This window comes from Anoplophora glabripennis, unplaced genomic scaffold (assembly GCF_000390285.2).
Source record: "Anoplophora glabripennis isolate ALB-LARVAE unplaced genomic scaffold, Agla_2.0 scaffold413, whole genome shotgun sequence".
NCBI lineage: Eukaryota > Metazoa > Arthropoda > Insecta > Coleoptera > Cerambycidae > Anoplophora > Anoplophora glabripennis.
This window is the reverse complement of record NW_019416581.1, coordinates 166324-180471: the sequence shown is the minus strand read 5'-3', so window position 1 is coordinate 180471 and position 14148 is coordinate 166324. Positions and strand designations below refer to the sequence as shown.

Sequence of the window (14148 nt, the reverse complement as noted above, 5' to 3'; positions counted from 1 at the left end):
ACCAGGCTTCATCAGAAAAAAAGGTGATATTATGAAGTTCACCGTAGTTGTTTAAAAACCATTCACAAAATACAGCCCGTCGCGGAAAATCAACTTCATGAAGTTCTTGCTGACAAGTTAAACGATAGGAGAACAAACGCAAATCTTTTTTTAACACTGTGTGGCAGGTACCGACTGATACTCCCACCATTTGTGATAAAACACGTACAGAAGTTCTTGGCGCATTTTCCATTATTTGTTGGACATTTTCTTTTAATTCTTCAGTCCGCTTTTTAGGTCGGCCGCTTCCTTCTTTTCTTGTTACACTGCCCGTTTCACGAAAAACATTAACACAACGCTGAACTGCACTTTGAAAAATTTTGTACTCAACAACGCCGGGAAATTGATTTTGAAATTCTATGAAACATTCCTCAATAGAATACTTCCATATTCCATCAATCTTGCGTCCATTTCTAAAGTAGGACTCTATGATAAACACTTTTTGTTCTTGAGAAAACACCATTTTAAACGCTTTTTAAAACGAAAATATTCAAATTGATAGCGGCGATATAGCGCTTTGACAGATGACGTTTAAGTTCATTTGCTATACGCTACGCCCTACGTCCAAATTTTCAGAACCAACTTGACCACGTTTTTATTTGAACGCTCGTTATTTAAAGAATACCTAGTCATTTATTAAAAACGTAATCAATTTTATTTTTCTAATTTCTTTCATTTATTTCGAATTCAGACAATTAAAAAATATTAACTTGCTACAGGTACAATGATCCTTTAATTTTGCGCTCCTTCTACGACTATTATACAGGGTCTTTGTAAAAGGAGTGGCACAAATGGTATCGACGATCAAAAGAACACGTTTCGCGTAAAACTGACTTTAGTCAAAAGTTTACCGCTTACAAGAGACAGATCCTCAAAGTTTCCAAAATGAATATCGGAGAGGGGCTGTAATTTCAATCATTTTTTGATAATTTTTGCCTCTTGGAGGAAATTGGCATAATCAGCTCTTCAGTAATTTTTGCTACAACTTTTTGTCTGGCAAAAATTAGATATTCAGAAATACCTATCAGATAATTTGGTTTATTTTAAGAGTTTTACCTGGCTCACATTTTTGCATTAAAACCAACCGTTTATTAACAAAAAATAAAATTCATTAACTGAAATTGAAAGAGAAATTTTGTTTTTTTGCAACATGCTGTTTTTTTGTTTGTAACATATGTTGCCACTATATTGATATATAGTTTGACAGCTCTATCTCTAGTAATAAACGAGATATTGCCCATAAACTCAATATTATTGTTAGTTTCTAGGCAACTCCCTTACTCTCTTACTATAAAAGATAGATCGCTAAATTTTTCTATTCAACTATACAAAAATATGAAATATGAAAAAACTAATTTTTTATAATTTTATTCTATTGCGATGTTCATTTGTTTAATCTTATACAAAATATCGGTGCTTGAGAAAAATTTATAAAAATTTATATTTAATTTTCCTTTTTGCCTCCAAAAATAACAGCTGTAAGTATGGGATGCATAATATATAAAAACATACTGTATTTACATACAGTATTTTTGAATTAGATATATATGAACAATGATTTTTTAACATAATTTGGTAAATAATATTCAAATGCTTAATCATATTTTAGGCTAAGTAACTAAATACTAATGGTAGTTAATTCTTTCATATCCCGACAATGAAAGGGAAACTACTTAAACAGTGATTAAATGTTTCGTGTAAATATTTATCTCCGTAAACATTATAAACCACAATTTAATTATAATATTCCGTATATTTAAAATTTGTATAAGATATCTTGTGTAAAAACCATAGTACAAAATAAAAATAGAAATCGTGATTAATGGCAAAATTAAGTAGACTCATATAGAATCCCCATAAATTATAAAGTTTGAGCTTGTCTATTAAATTGTTGACCGTTATTGTCTGTTAAATTGCATTACATTTTTTGAATATGTATTATGATTTTTTAAGTAATTCCTTACATTATCATAAATAAAGGTAATTTTTTGCGATTGGAGTTAAAACCTAACGCGTTGGAAAAAATTGAAAATCACACTTTGGTTTCAACGGGAAAAATCTGTAAGGAATCACATATAAGTTTCAGAGCAACATAAAACACGTTTTAAAATTCTGATCATGATACACATTTTTTCATATTTTCGTAAAACTTTAAATGTCTGTAACAAAATAATCCTACCTGATGGAAAAAATCTAAAAGCAGATTCGAATGCAAGAGGTGAAATACTACAAGAATGACCCCAAAGGTTTGTGTAACAAAAATCATGTCGATCGGTATTATCAAAACACTTAGAAATTGATAAAATCAGCTAGATATAATACACCTCTTAATCGTTGAAGGCATTTTTTCATTATATCAATTCAAATTTCACTGTTTAATACATTTTTGCATATCATTAAAATTTTTATTTATTGTTATAGTGTACATACAATTGTATTAACAAATAGACTCATTAGTCCATCGTAATTATTCATTGTCGTAATTCACAATCACAATTCTTTTCTGTGAACGAACACTTTTGTTTTAAGGCAATATTAAACTGGTTATTTCAATATCATTAATTCATAACATTCGCCATTAAAATTTTAATTTATCATAGGGTGCTAAGTTCGATATTATTAAAAAGAAATTGAACCCCCTGTATAAAACATTTTTGTTCTGACATTATTTGACTATGACACAGATAAATGTTTCATTTATATTAAAAATTTTAGGACAAACTAGCTCCTGATACAGGAAATATTGAACAACTTTTAATGACAAAAACGTATAAAAAAGTTATAACTTGGCAACTCAACATTTAAGTCCCAATGTAGAGTTATACTTATATAAAGTTATTCCCATTAAAAAAAAAAATATTTACCTATGTACCACACTTCTTTACAACACCTTTTCTATATCTCACTAAATTTAAAATATGTATTTTTCAATGCCGTTGACATTTATAAGGTGATATTTTTTACCAAGAGGTAAAACTATTACTAATTGAAAGTAGACTCTACGATCCCATTTGATAAAAATTGTAACGTATCTAATTAAAATACATTAACCTTAAAAATATGCATTTATTAATGAATTACTCTGTTCTTTATTACAAGGAGTGTAATTGATAGGACAGGAGGCCTAGTTTGGCTATTCCAGGTGAATTAACGAAAGAATCTGGTGAAGTACAGTGACCTGAATATCTAACATATAATGGGCAGGCCTGCCTGTTCTATATCATTACGTGCAGCATCAGTAGTGAAGAGTCAAATTACAAAATGAAGTTGTCACTTATTTTCATCTTCGTCATAGCAATGGTGTTCGCACTCAGTGGTCGAGCTGAGAGCAAAAATATCTTTAAAAGACTTGTAAGTATCAATATTTTAGTGATGAATAACTTTGTGAATAAACGAATTTCTCATCTGTTTTCTCAAAAAATTTACAGTTAGTTTTGTACATAAAAACAAAGTTTTTTACAACATTCTATCATCCAGAAATATATGCAGAAATAATTTATTTTTGCAGAAGTTAACATTATTGATTGTTGTTGAGACGGTTTAATTAACTATTATTTTTCATTTATTTTGACAGTAGTACTATTCGAATTATGCGAAGTTAATAATTAATAAAATGTTGTTTTCTTTCAGGAGAAAGTAGGCAAGAACATTCGTAACGCAGCAGAAAGAAGTCTTCCCACAGTTCTTGGATACGCAGCAGTTGCAGGTGCAGTGGGCAAAAAGTAGAAGATAATCTCATTATTCTATTTATTTTTAGTTATTAAATTGGCATTTATGAAAATTTACAATGTGATATTATATTTTAATGCAATAAAACTTCATAAAATTTATTTTTTTTTGTTTAGAGTATATTGCTTAAATACAGGATATTAAAAATATCACAAGCTTTTGAGAAGATTTTCAAAGAACTGTAACTTAGAGGGAAATGATCTTAGAGATAATCAAAAAAAGTAAATTGAAGCTGCAAGTGTCTAGTTTTCAGATCTGCAGTTTAAAATTTTTTAGCGTCAGCAGCTTTTGAGTAGTCAAAATAAAATCAACGGAAAAGAAATTTGAAAATTTTTGCTCTTTTAAAAAAGGCCTATGGACTTTAAAACATTTTTTTGTTAATTTCATTATAAAACTTTTAGATAATTTAATTATCTTCAATTTGAGCGATTCCGAAGCCTTGTACGATTATTTGTCGCTGAATTACCGTCGATCAAAGCAAAAAATTCATTTTTCACTTTGGCAATCAATTACTCAGGAAATAATGGTCGTACAGAAAATCCAAGTAGGGTTTTGAAAACTGCAAAGTATTCTCTACAAGTCGTAATTATGAGTTTTCGATAAAAAAAAATTTTTCAAAGTGAAAATGTCTAGAAAAAAGGTAAAAAATTACATAATTAGGGATATTTGAATAACTTGGCATAACTAATGAATAAACTAAGAATATTGACTATAACTTTTCAACCTCAAAGTGTCCTAAAGAAACCCTGATAATATCTTACTGGCAATAGTTGCGATATGTGAGGAAAAACTTAAAATTTCAAAGATCCAAAATGATAATTTAAATAAAAAAACCGCATCTGCGTTATAAAACTTTAATACCACTCTGACAAAAAAGCATTATTGAGGCAATCTTTCCAATACAAACTGCACCACAGTTATCAAACTCTGCACCATGGGGACCAAATTTGTGTTGGAATTCTTCAGCAGTTCTTTGCTGTATCTCCTCTAAAAAGTACATTTCTCATAGCTGAATCAACTAAAATTCCTACTCACAAGTTTCCTGTACGATCTCCTCCACTTTATCGTCATAGTTTTTCCTGGTTGTACATAAATATAAGCCACGAAACTCATCACCAACGTAGCGCCACATGCCAAAGCCACTGACAATTTTTGGAGCAAATTCATAAGTTACGAAATTGGATTTTTGTACCTTCCGTTAATTTTTTGGTTATGTGCCTGACATTTCTGACTTTGACAGTAATGGTCTAAGATTCGTTCATTGTTTTCTACACCACCATATCGTGGGGTTGACAGGGAGGGATAGTTACTTTGAGATATGCTATTAAAAATATTAAATAGAGCAAAACTATTATAAAAGCAATCGCAATCATCTTTGTGTGTGGGAATATCTCGGATTGATTTCAGGGTAACAATAATTTTGACACCAAAACCTTATAGCTGTTTTACATTGACAATTTATTCACGAATAAATTGACGAAGTTATTCATGAATTAATTGGTAAACAGTGTGGTTTTACACTGCTACAGACTTTGAAGTTTTTTGACGTATCAGTTCTACCAATGAATCAAAGAAGCAAATAAATTTCAAAAATGTCACCTTTCCACTCATAATTGTAGTGATACAGCAGCGGTACCGTTCTGACACATATTATATAAATATTAGTTTTTGTAAGTAACAAATCAGTATAAACAATGCAAAACTAGTACGAGAAAATCGACGTCTCTCAGATTTTTTTTTTTAATACCGATACTTTCCAGGTTTTAATTGAAACGCCCTGTATAAATTCAGGTAACTAAAATCATATTTTTAGAATTAATTTTACATCAGAGCTAAACAAAAAACTAGGGGAGGACCTAGAAAAACATATTTTTTCTTAAATCTTTCGGAAATATTTACTTTTTCGGACCAATTTCACAACAAAAATACTGTATTCTAATTATTTTAGTTCGTTGCTAAACAAGCGGCAGCAAACAATATAGGAAAGTTAACTTTCCCGAACCATTTCTTATCTATATTTTATACAATAAATATTACAATTAGATTATAATGAAGAAATGTTAGGTATGCATTAACAAAAATTTATTAGTTCATGTTAAAATTAATTAATATTGTTCGCGATTTTAAAAGGTAAAAGCACATTCCTGGATTCAAGGCTTGTTTTTGCATTGTCGTCCGGGATCGCATTACATTTACAAGACCTAAATGCAAAACGTGTCAATCACAACTAAAATTTCTACAAGTTCCCTCACGTTTAATTCTTCAATAGAGAATTAATCACTTTTCAATGTGGATTTTACTCATATTTTCTATGTATTATAAGTAGGTAGCAAAACAATAAAGGAGGGCCTAAAAATACCACAGGTGATTTCAATCAATTCATTCATGACTCATATTCATTTTGTTGTCTCGTTTAATAGCAAAAGCATGCAAGGTTATTTAAATTTCTTTTCATAGCCAGCGTCGTGCTAATTAAATAATGATCGTAAAAATTAGTTATGCTTCATTAGAGTAGGTATTTCACAGTAATTACAGGTATTTACGGTTAAGAATGAAATTACCGATTAATATAAATTTTACGGTACCTACATAATAATACTATGAAAAGGTCCTATTGTATTAATTTGTTTACTTTTTATATAACGAGCGTTCAAATAAAAACGTGGTCAAGTTGGTTCTGAAAATTTGGACGTAGGGCGTAGCGTATAGCAAATGAACTTAAACGTCATCTGTCAAAGCGCTATATCGCCGCTATCAATTTGAATATTTTCGTTTTAAAAAGCGTTTAAAATGGTGTTTTCTCAAGAACAAAAAGTGTTTATCATAGAGTCCTACTTTAGAAATGGACGCAAGATTGATGGAATATGGAAGTATTCTATTGAGGAATGTTTCATAGAATTTCAAAATCAATTTCCCGGCGTTGTTGAGTACAAAATTTTTCAAAGTGCAGTTCAGCGTTGTGTTAATGTTTTTCGTGAAACGGGCAGTGTAACAAGAAAAGAAGGAAGCGGCCGACCTAAAAAGCGGACTGAAGAATTAAAAGAAAATGTCCAACAAATAATGGAAAATGCGCCAAGAACTTCTGTACGTGTTTTATCACAAATGGTGGGAGTATCAGTCGGTACCTGCCACACAGTGTTAAAAAAAGATTTGCGTTTGTTCTCCTATCGTTTAACTTGTCAGCAAGAACTTCATGAAGTTGATTTTCCGCGACGGGCTGTATTTTGTGAATGGTTTTTAAACAACTACGGTGAACTTCATAATATCACCTTTTTTTCTGATGAAGCCTGGTTTCATTTAAGTGGTTACGTAAACTCACAGAATATGAGAATGTGGTCTTCTGAAAAACCAGATAACTTTTTTGTCGAGGGCCCTCTACACGCTCAAAAAATTGGAGTTTGGTGTGCTCTCAATCGAAGGAGGATTTATGGACCTATTTTTTTTAATGGTACTCTTACTGCGCAAAGGTATAGAGAAGAAATTATCGCTCCTTTTGTTAACCAGCTGGAAGAAAACGAAATTACAAACTTTTACTTTCAACAAGATGGCGCAAGGGCACATACGGCAGGCGAGACGATGAATATGTTGAGGGAAGTTTTCCAAAATCGACTAATAAGTCTCAATGCTGAACATGAATTTCCACCGAGGTCATGTGATATTACGCCGTGTGATTTCTTTTTGTGGCCTTACCTTAAAAACACTATTTTTGAACTGCCTATTCCTGATTTAAACCATCTGCAGGCTCGACTTATAGACAAGATTCGTGAAATTAACAATACCCCGAGCATCTTAGAAAATGTCTTTAATTCTTTGAGGAACAGGTGTGAAAAGTGCTTGGAACAAGGAGGGGGACACTTTCAGCAGCTGCTTTAATTTATTGTTATAACAAGGAGGGGGACACTTTCCGCAGCTCCTTTAATTGTTTGTTATTGTTATCACGATTATTCTTTAAAATAAAGTTATATAGTCATTAACGTTATTGAAACTGACAGCTGCTATACAGCTCGTTGAGAAATGAGGTTAAGTTGGTCGCTATAAGCTACTCCCTACGTCCAATGTGTCAGAGCCAACTTCGACCACGTTTTTATTTGAACGCTCGTTACATTTTTCACAAAAGGTAGTAATTATTAATTAAGTGCAAACTCTTTTACATGGCATCAGTGGCGGCTCGTCGTATGAACCAACTGAGGCCGGGCCTAAAATTTGGCTTTCACACCGTATATTTTATTTTTGAAAATGTTTTTATTTTTGAAAATTGTACAAAGCAAAATACAATTTTACCTACATAAGGCGATGTCTAGCCAATGGCTACTCTACTTAACCTTATACAAAATCTAATTGATATTAAATTATTTCGGATGATGTCTAAACGTATACAATGCGTGCAAAAAAGGCATATAAAAATAAAATAAAATGTTACAGGAGCATAATTATTAAAATTACAATATTAAAACTAATTGACAAAAACAAAATTTAGAAATAATGGATATGAAAATAAAATAAGTTGGTCATACTATAAAACCAGACAAAAAAAAATATATATATTTTAATACCTACTTTTCTACTATTAACCTAAATAAGCAGTCAGGTAAAATAATTTACAATTATCTAATACATTTATCAAAAATCAAAATAACAGTATAAAATAATTGTTTGAATATTTCGCCGTCTCCATCGCCACGGCATTACTCCCCACTAGTCCACAGCACAGTGAGGCCAGAAATTCTTTGCTTATAGGCGCGTCACACATGCCTGCAATATGCTAACAGTTCCCCCTCCAAGCGAGGCGGTTAAAATAACGTGATTTATGAGGGAACTGATTCCGGCTCAAAGCTGCTTATAGTTTATAGTTTCAGTTCGCGGTTAATGTACGCGTCACATAGTACGCGGGTAGTGTCTGATGTCAGTGTGAGGGATAGTACAAAGGCTTTAAACATAAGGACAAGACAGGTATTAATTTAAAATAAATAAAAAACAATTTCCTTACAACAAAACAAAGTAAGACTAAATTTAACGCAATTTAATAGATACTTATTACATTATCAAATACCTACATAGGTAGCTAATAACGAAACTATATCAAATATTGTTTTAATTTATTGTTTTATCCCTTGAAACACCTTTTTCAAGTCGTAATGACGTAAACTACTGCTCTGAACAAATTAAAATCATTAATCTAAGAATTTCTAAATTACGAAACGAAGAAAAAATTTAAAATATTTTTAATTATGCGTAAACTATTACTGGACTACCAAGTAAACGGGTCAAAAGTTGCAACGAATTAGAAATATTTTCGAAATATATTTCCCCTTAATTAAGTACTTACTCGTTTTGGGAATTTACATGATTTAAATTTTTTTGCTTTAATAGATTCCTCAAAATTTCCAGAATATGAAATCAAATTTCCTGAAAAATTGTTTGAATGTTTATTACAAATATATTCAAACGTTTTTGAAACAGGTGGGTTGATAAACGAACTTAATATTTTGTAAAGATACTAACAATTTCGTAATTTAGAAGTTCAAAATACGATAGAAATATTATACAAGGAATTTAAAATGGTATTTTCGGAAACATACAAATTGTTTTGCCCACTCTTAACAATTCCTACAAGTGTCTAGGTAGAAAGAAACTTTTTGTGTCTTGAGCGCATTAAGACTTAGAAATACGATGACAAGAGCGCTTAAACAACTTATGACGATAGAAAAAGAACTATTGCAAAGTCTTAGTGCCGATCCTAAATTTTATGAAGACGTTGTAAGCAAATTTACAAATTTAAAAGACGGATGAATAAACCTGTTTTATAAAAACATTGACTATGTTTTTAAAATATTTTGTTAAAAGTGGAGGCAAACGAAAAAGTTGGTGGCGTTGTTTTATATGTAAACAGATAAGTTGGCTGGCTACCTCATGAAAATTTGGTTTATATTTTTTCATATTTTTTAATATTCATAAACCAAGTAGGAACAATTTTGTTAATTTCACAGGTCAACAATGGTCAAGAAGCAAACACACTAATATGCATTCCCGAAGGATTTTCGTGCGCTGAATCCGAATCTGGCCGCAGAATTGCTCTATCACATCAGGTTTTTGAGATATCCTAACCTAAAAGTGCAAAAACACTGTTTTTCGTCATATTTGGGGTTATGCAGTAATGCCATCTATTCTTTTTCAAAAAACTAATACATTGAATCTAAAAGTATAAGGCTCCCTCCTTCGAATGCCGTTGAGTTTGCTCAAATATCTTTTTTTTTTCGTTGCGAAATTTTTAAGTTTCTCAGTTTCTTAAGTTTCTGCTTCCAAAAAAAAGTTAAAGTTTGTTGGTCTGTGTTATTAGGTAATATTAGGTTAGGTTAGGTTGGTCTGTGTTATTAGGTATATCATTTTGTTTTTTTTTTGTTACTTAATTTTATTGTTAATACAATTTTTAAGGTTCTGATATTACTATTAATAATATAATATTTTAATTTACGGTTATAGTAGGGCTATTGGTGAAGACCTCCATAATAAAAAATGACATGGAAATTTATTCCTATTTGTTATTTGATCCTTCTCGTGAACATCAGTTTTTCTATAATATTGTATAAAATTTCCAGATGCATTTAGTCTTTTGACATTGAAAATTTAAAACATTTTACTTGCGGCGCTTTCTTTTTTTCTTTCTTGCCCACCTAGTAAAAAAACCACAGGTCTCACCTATTCACAATGTCACGAGCCGCCACTGCATGGCATACGCCATTTTACTGTTTACTTTTCATAATTATTTTATTAAAATATTTACTGCTTAATCATTTTTAAATTTTTCTCAAATGTCCATTAAAACAGTTTCTAACCAACAGAAATATTTTATTTGTCAATACCAAGAAAAGAAATAACCAGGTAGACGCTCACTAGACCTTTTTCGAGATTTATGACCCCTTTAACATCTACAAAAGAGATTATCGTTATCGACAAACCCTTTTAGGAAAATAACCATAATTTGCAAATATTATTCCGGCTAAATAATTAAAAGGACCCAATAATATCAACCCTTACCTTATTATTAATTTGACGTCAACCGAGTCGAGTACACTATGCAGCCGACATCAAGTAGTACCGAAAGTAAAACGCTACTATACAGATCAGTGTCCAACAGTGAATTTAGAAATAGTGTTAGTTATGGTGTAGAAAATCGTTTCGACATGGATGGTTCAACCGCAAAGACACAAACCTCTGAAGATGGCACAAACGCAACCAAACTTTCCAAAGAAAAATCCACGTCTGGAGATGACATCCATGAAACAAAGGAAGGCTCAAAAGTGGAACAAACCAGCTACGTTGGTTTCGCGAATTTACCCAACCAAGTATACTGGAAAGCAGCCCATAAGGGCTTCGAGTTTACTCTCATGCTCGTCGGAGCATCTGGCTTAGGAAAGTCGACGCTAATGAACTCCTTGTTCCTGACAGACATCTACAACTCTGTAACTTATCCGGGACCTACAATAAGAAGTAAGAAGACAGTGTCAGTGGAAACGACAACAGTGAAACTGAAAGAAGGTGGAGTTAATTTAACATTAACGTTAGTCGACACGCCTGGGTTCGGTGACGCAATCAACAACAGCCTATCCTGGATTCCTATTACTGAGTATGTAGAAAAGAAATACGAAGATTTCTTCGTAGCGGAATCCAAAGTGAATAGAAAACCGATACTCGACCAGAGAATTCACTGCTGTTTGTATTTTATTCAACCAACTGGGCACGGTTTGAAGCAGTTGGATATAGAGTGCATGAAACGTCTGTCCGATAAAGTGAATATCATCCCTGTGATAGCAAAAGCAGACACTCTTACTCCAGAGGAATGCTTTACGTTCAAGAAACAGATTCTGCAAGATGTTGAAGCGAACAACATAAAGATATACAAGTTTCCAGATCTTTCCGAAGAAGATGAAGGGTTTGAATTAAACAAATCTCTAAAGGAAAAAGTTCCTTTCGCAGTAGCTGGCTCTAATACTACCATTGAAGTAAACGGCAAGACTGTCCGAGGTAGAAAATATTCTTGGGGCGTTATTGATATTGAAAATTTGGAACATTGCGACTTCATCGCTTTGAGGAAAATGATGATTTCCACGCACCTCCAGGATCTAAAGGACACTACTAACAACACTCTTTATGAGAACTACAGGTATCGTAAACTTTCTAACCTAAAATATAACGGAACGGATGTGATAAAAAACCCACTTCTTGAATTCGAGGAAGAAAAGCAAGGCCATGTATTGAAATTGAAGAAAATGGAGACTGAAATGGACGAATTACTCGAGAAAAAGGTGCGGGAGAAGGAGAAAGAACTGAGGGATACGGAAAAGCTTTTGAATATGAGGTACGAAGTTACAAAGAAGGCTTTGGAAGAAGAAGTTAAAGAATTAGAAGAAAAGCGGAAAACGTTCGAGTTGGAGAAAGACCTTTGGGAAAAGGAAAAAGTAATGGGTAGTAAGGAGTCCATTGAATCAAAAAGGAAGAAGAGGGGTTTATTTTAAACGATTTAATGCATAGTAGCATAAATATACATTTTATACACAATATTTGTGCGTTTCATTTATATGCTAAAAGAGAAAAACATGATCAATAATATCTTGCATTAGAGTCGTGTGACACTATACTAAAATTAGAACTAATTTTAGTAATTAACTAAAAGCTCTTTAATCTTGCATAGTATCATACGGAAACTGTAACAATTTTTGATGCAATGATGTTGAATACGATACTATGCAAAATTAAAAAGTTCTTAGTAAATTACTGAAATTAGTTGTCATACCACCGTTAGTCACAAAAATAATAAGTTACGTATAGAACATAGTAAAATAAGAGTAGGTAATATTTCCAGGATGGTATACAGGATGGTCCGACGTAAGTATTAAGCGTAAGAGCAATTACTAAGAGGAGTTTTTTAGATATTCTTAAACTTAAGTCAGAAAGGCAATAATTAAACATCAGGTTAGGTTAAGTTAGGTTAGATTAGGTTAGGTTCGTAGACTTAAATTAGAAAGACAATAATTAAACTATTTACAGATAGAACTTAATGGCATTTTCGGTTATACCGGAAGTCGACACCAACTTCGTTATTTTTAATGGGACACCCTATATATTAATGCATTTTCGGATTCTATGTGGAATTTGAGAGTCACTTTATTAAATATTCCCTATACGTAGGAGTTAAATTTGAGATATGTATTAATTTTTAGAAAATGCGACAAAGTAATTTAATAATAATAGTAATATCCCAAAATCTATAACTAATATTTAAAAAAGTGACCCTCAAATTTCACGTAGAATACAAAAATGCAATAATTGTCCTATTTAAAATAACGAATTTGGTGTCAACTTTTGGTATAACCAGAAGCGCTGGAGGGCTCTAGATATTTTAATTGTGCTCGACCCACTTTGCCAAATTTTCAAATTTTTCGGAGCAGTACTTTCTTAGATATCGATCGACGCAGTTCTGGGTATGTCCTGTATAGGGTTTTCATTTATACTTTCAAGCTAGTAAAAGGTTTATTATAAGAATTAGAAAAAAAATGATGCAGTAGTTTTAGACACGAAATTAAATGTAAATAATAAATTTATGTCAAGTATTGTAGAAGCTGATTCAACTTCAACACTATAGATTTGAATACTTTTTTAGGATTTCTGTGAAATAGGGGCTTATAGGTCTCTACTAATAAGAAAAAACCGTCCAAAAGAGTAAGTTGTATTCCAAAGGCTTATGAAAGGGATTATTATCACTTTATTTCAAAAGCTAGTTCGATTAATTAAAAAAATATATTTTTTTTTAAATTTTCTGTTTTACATATTTTTATATAGGTATATTATTTTTTATTCTGTTAATATTTATTAATATTACTTATAGGGAAGCCACTGCATTGGAAAAAGCTTTTCTCAAAAGACAAATAAGGTTTTAAACTTATTTGAATGAAGCCTAATAACTTTAAAATAAAGTACAAATATAAGGGCTAACAATTTTAATCAGTTGTTAGGTCCAGTCCATACATCCTTTGTTATTGGAAATAGATCTTATGTAGGTACTTTATATCACTGTAATCGATCCATATATGTAAAAACATATAGTGTTCCACTTAAAAATGTTAAAATTGGGTTTGTTTCTACACTTTTCGACACTCATTTGTGTATTTTATTCTTGTATGTACAAATTTAGGTCACCAAATATTTTTGAGTAATAGGCAATATAGTAATATAGAATACTCAAAACTTCTTTTAAAATAAAGTCGCGTTCTTAACTATCACTTTATAAATTGTTCAATTTCAAATAACAGTTGTTCGATTTATAGTAAGCTTGTAGGAAATAGTAGAAATCATATATGCATATTTCTACGTACAATTTGTATA

At 31.4% G+C, this 14148-nt stretch overlaps 2 protein-coding genes across 2 annotated transcripts; both read left to right on the top strand.

Annotated features, from left to right (window-relative positions):
- The first annotated feature begins 3278 nt into the window (after window positions 1-3278).
- Window positions 3279-3832, top strand: LOC108909089 (cecropin-B-like). Its single transcript, XM_018713324.2, has 2 exons — window positions 3279-3390; window positions 3670-3832. The coding sequence occupies exons 1-2, from the start codon at window positions 3301-3303 to the stop codon at window positions 3763-3765; spliced, it is 186 nt and encodes a 61-aa protein (XP_018568840.1). The 5' UTR covers window positions 3279-3300; the 3' UTR covers window positions 3766-3832.
- A 7009-nt stretch (window positions 3833-10841) lies between these two features.
- Window positions 10842-12281, top strand: LOC108909073 (septin-7-like). Its single transcript, XM_018713307.1, has one exon. It carries the CDS (start codon window positions 10842-10844, stop codon window positions 12279-12281), a length of 1440 nt encoding a protein of 479 aa, XP_018568823.1.
- Window positions 12282-14148: the final 1867 nt, after the last annotated feature.

Coding starts and splice junctions, on each gene's coding strand:
- LOC108909089 (XM_018713324.2), top strand. CDS start 3,301: ATGAAGTTGTCACTTATTTTCATCTTCGTCATAGCAATGGTGTTCGCA. Junction 3,391..3,669: donor AAAATATCTTTAAAAGACTT/GTAAGTATCAAT, acceptor GTTTTCTTTCAG/GAGAAAGTAGGCAAGAACAT.
- LOC108909073 (XM_018713307.1), top strand. CDS start 10,842: ATGCAGCCGACATCAAGTAGTACCGAAAGTAAAACGCTACTATACAGA.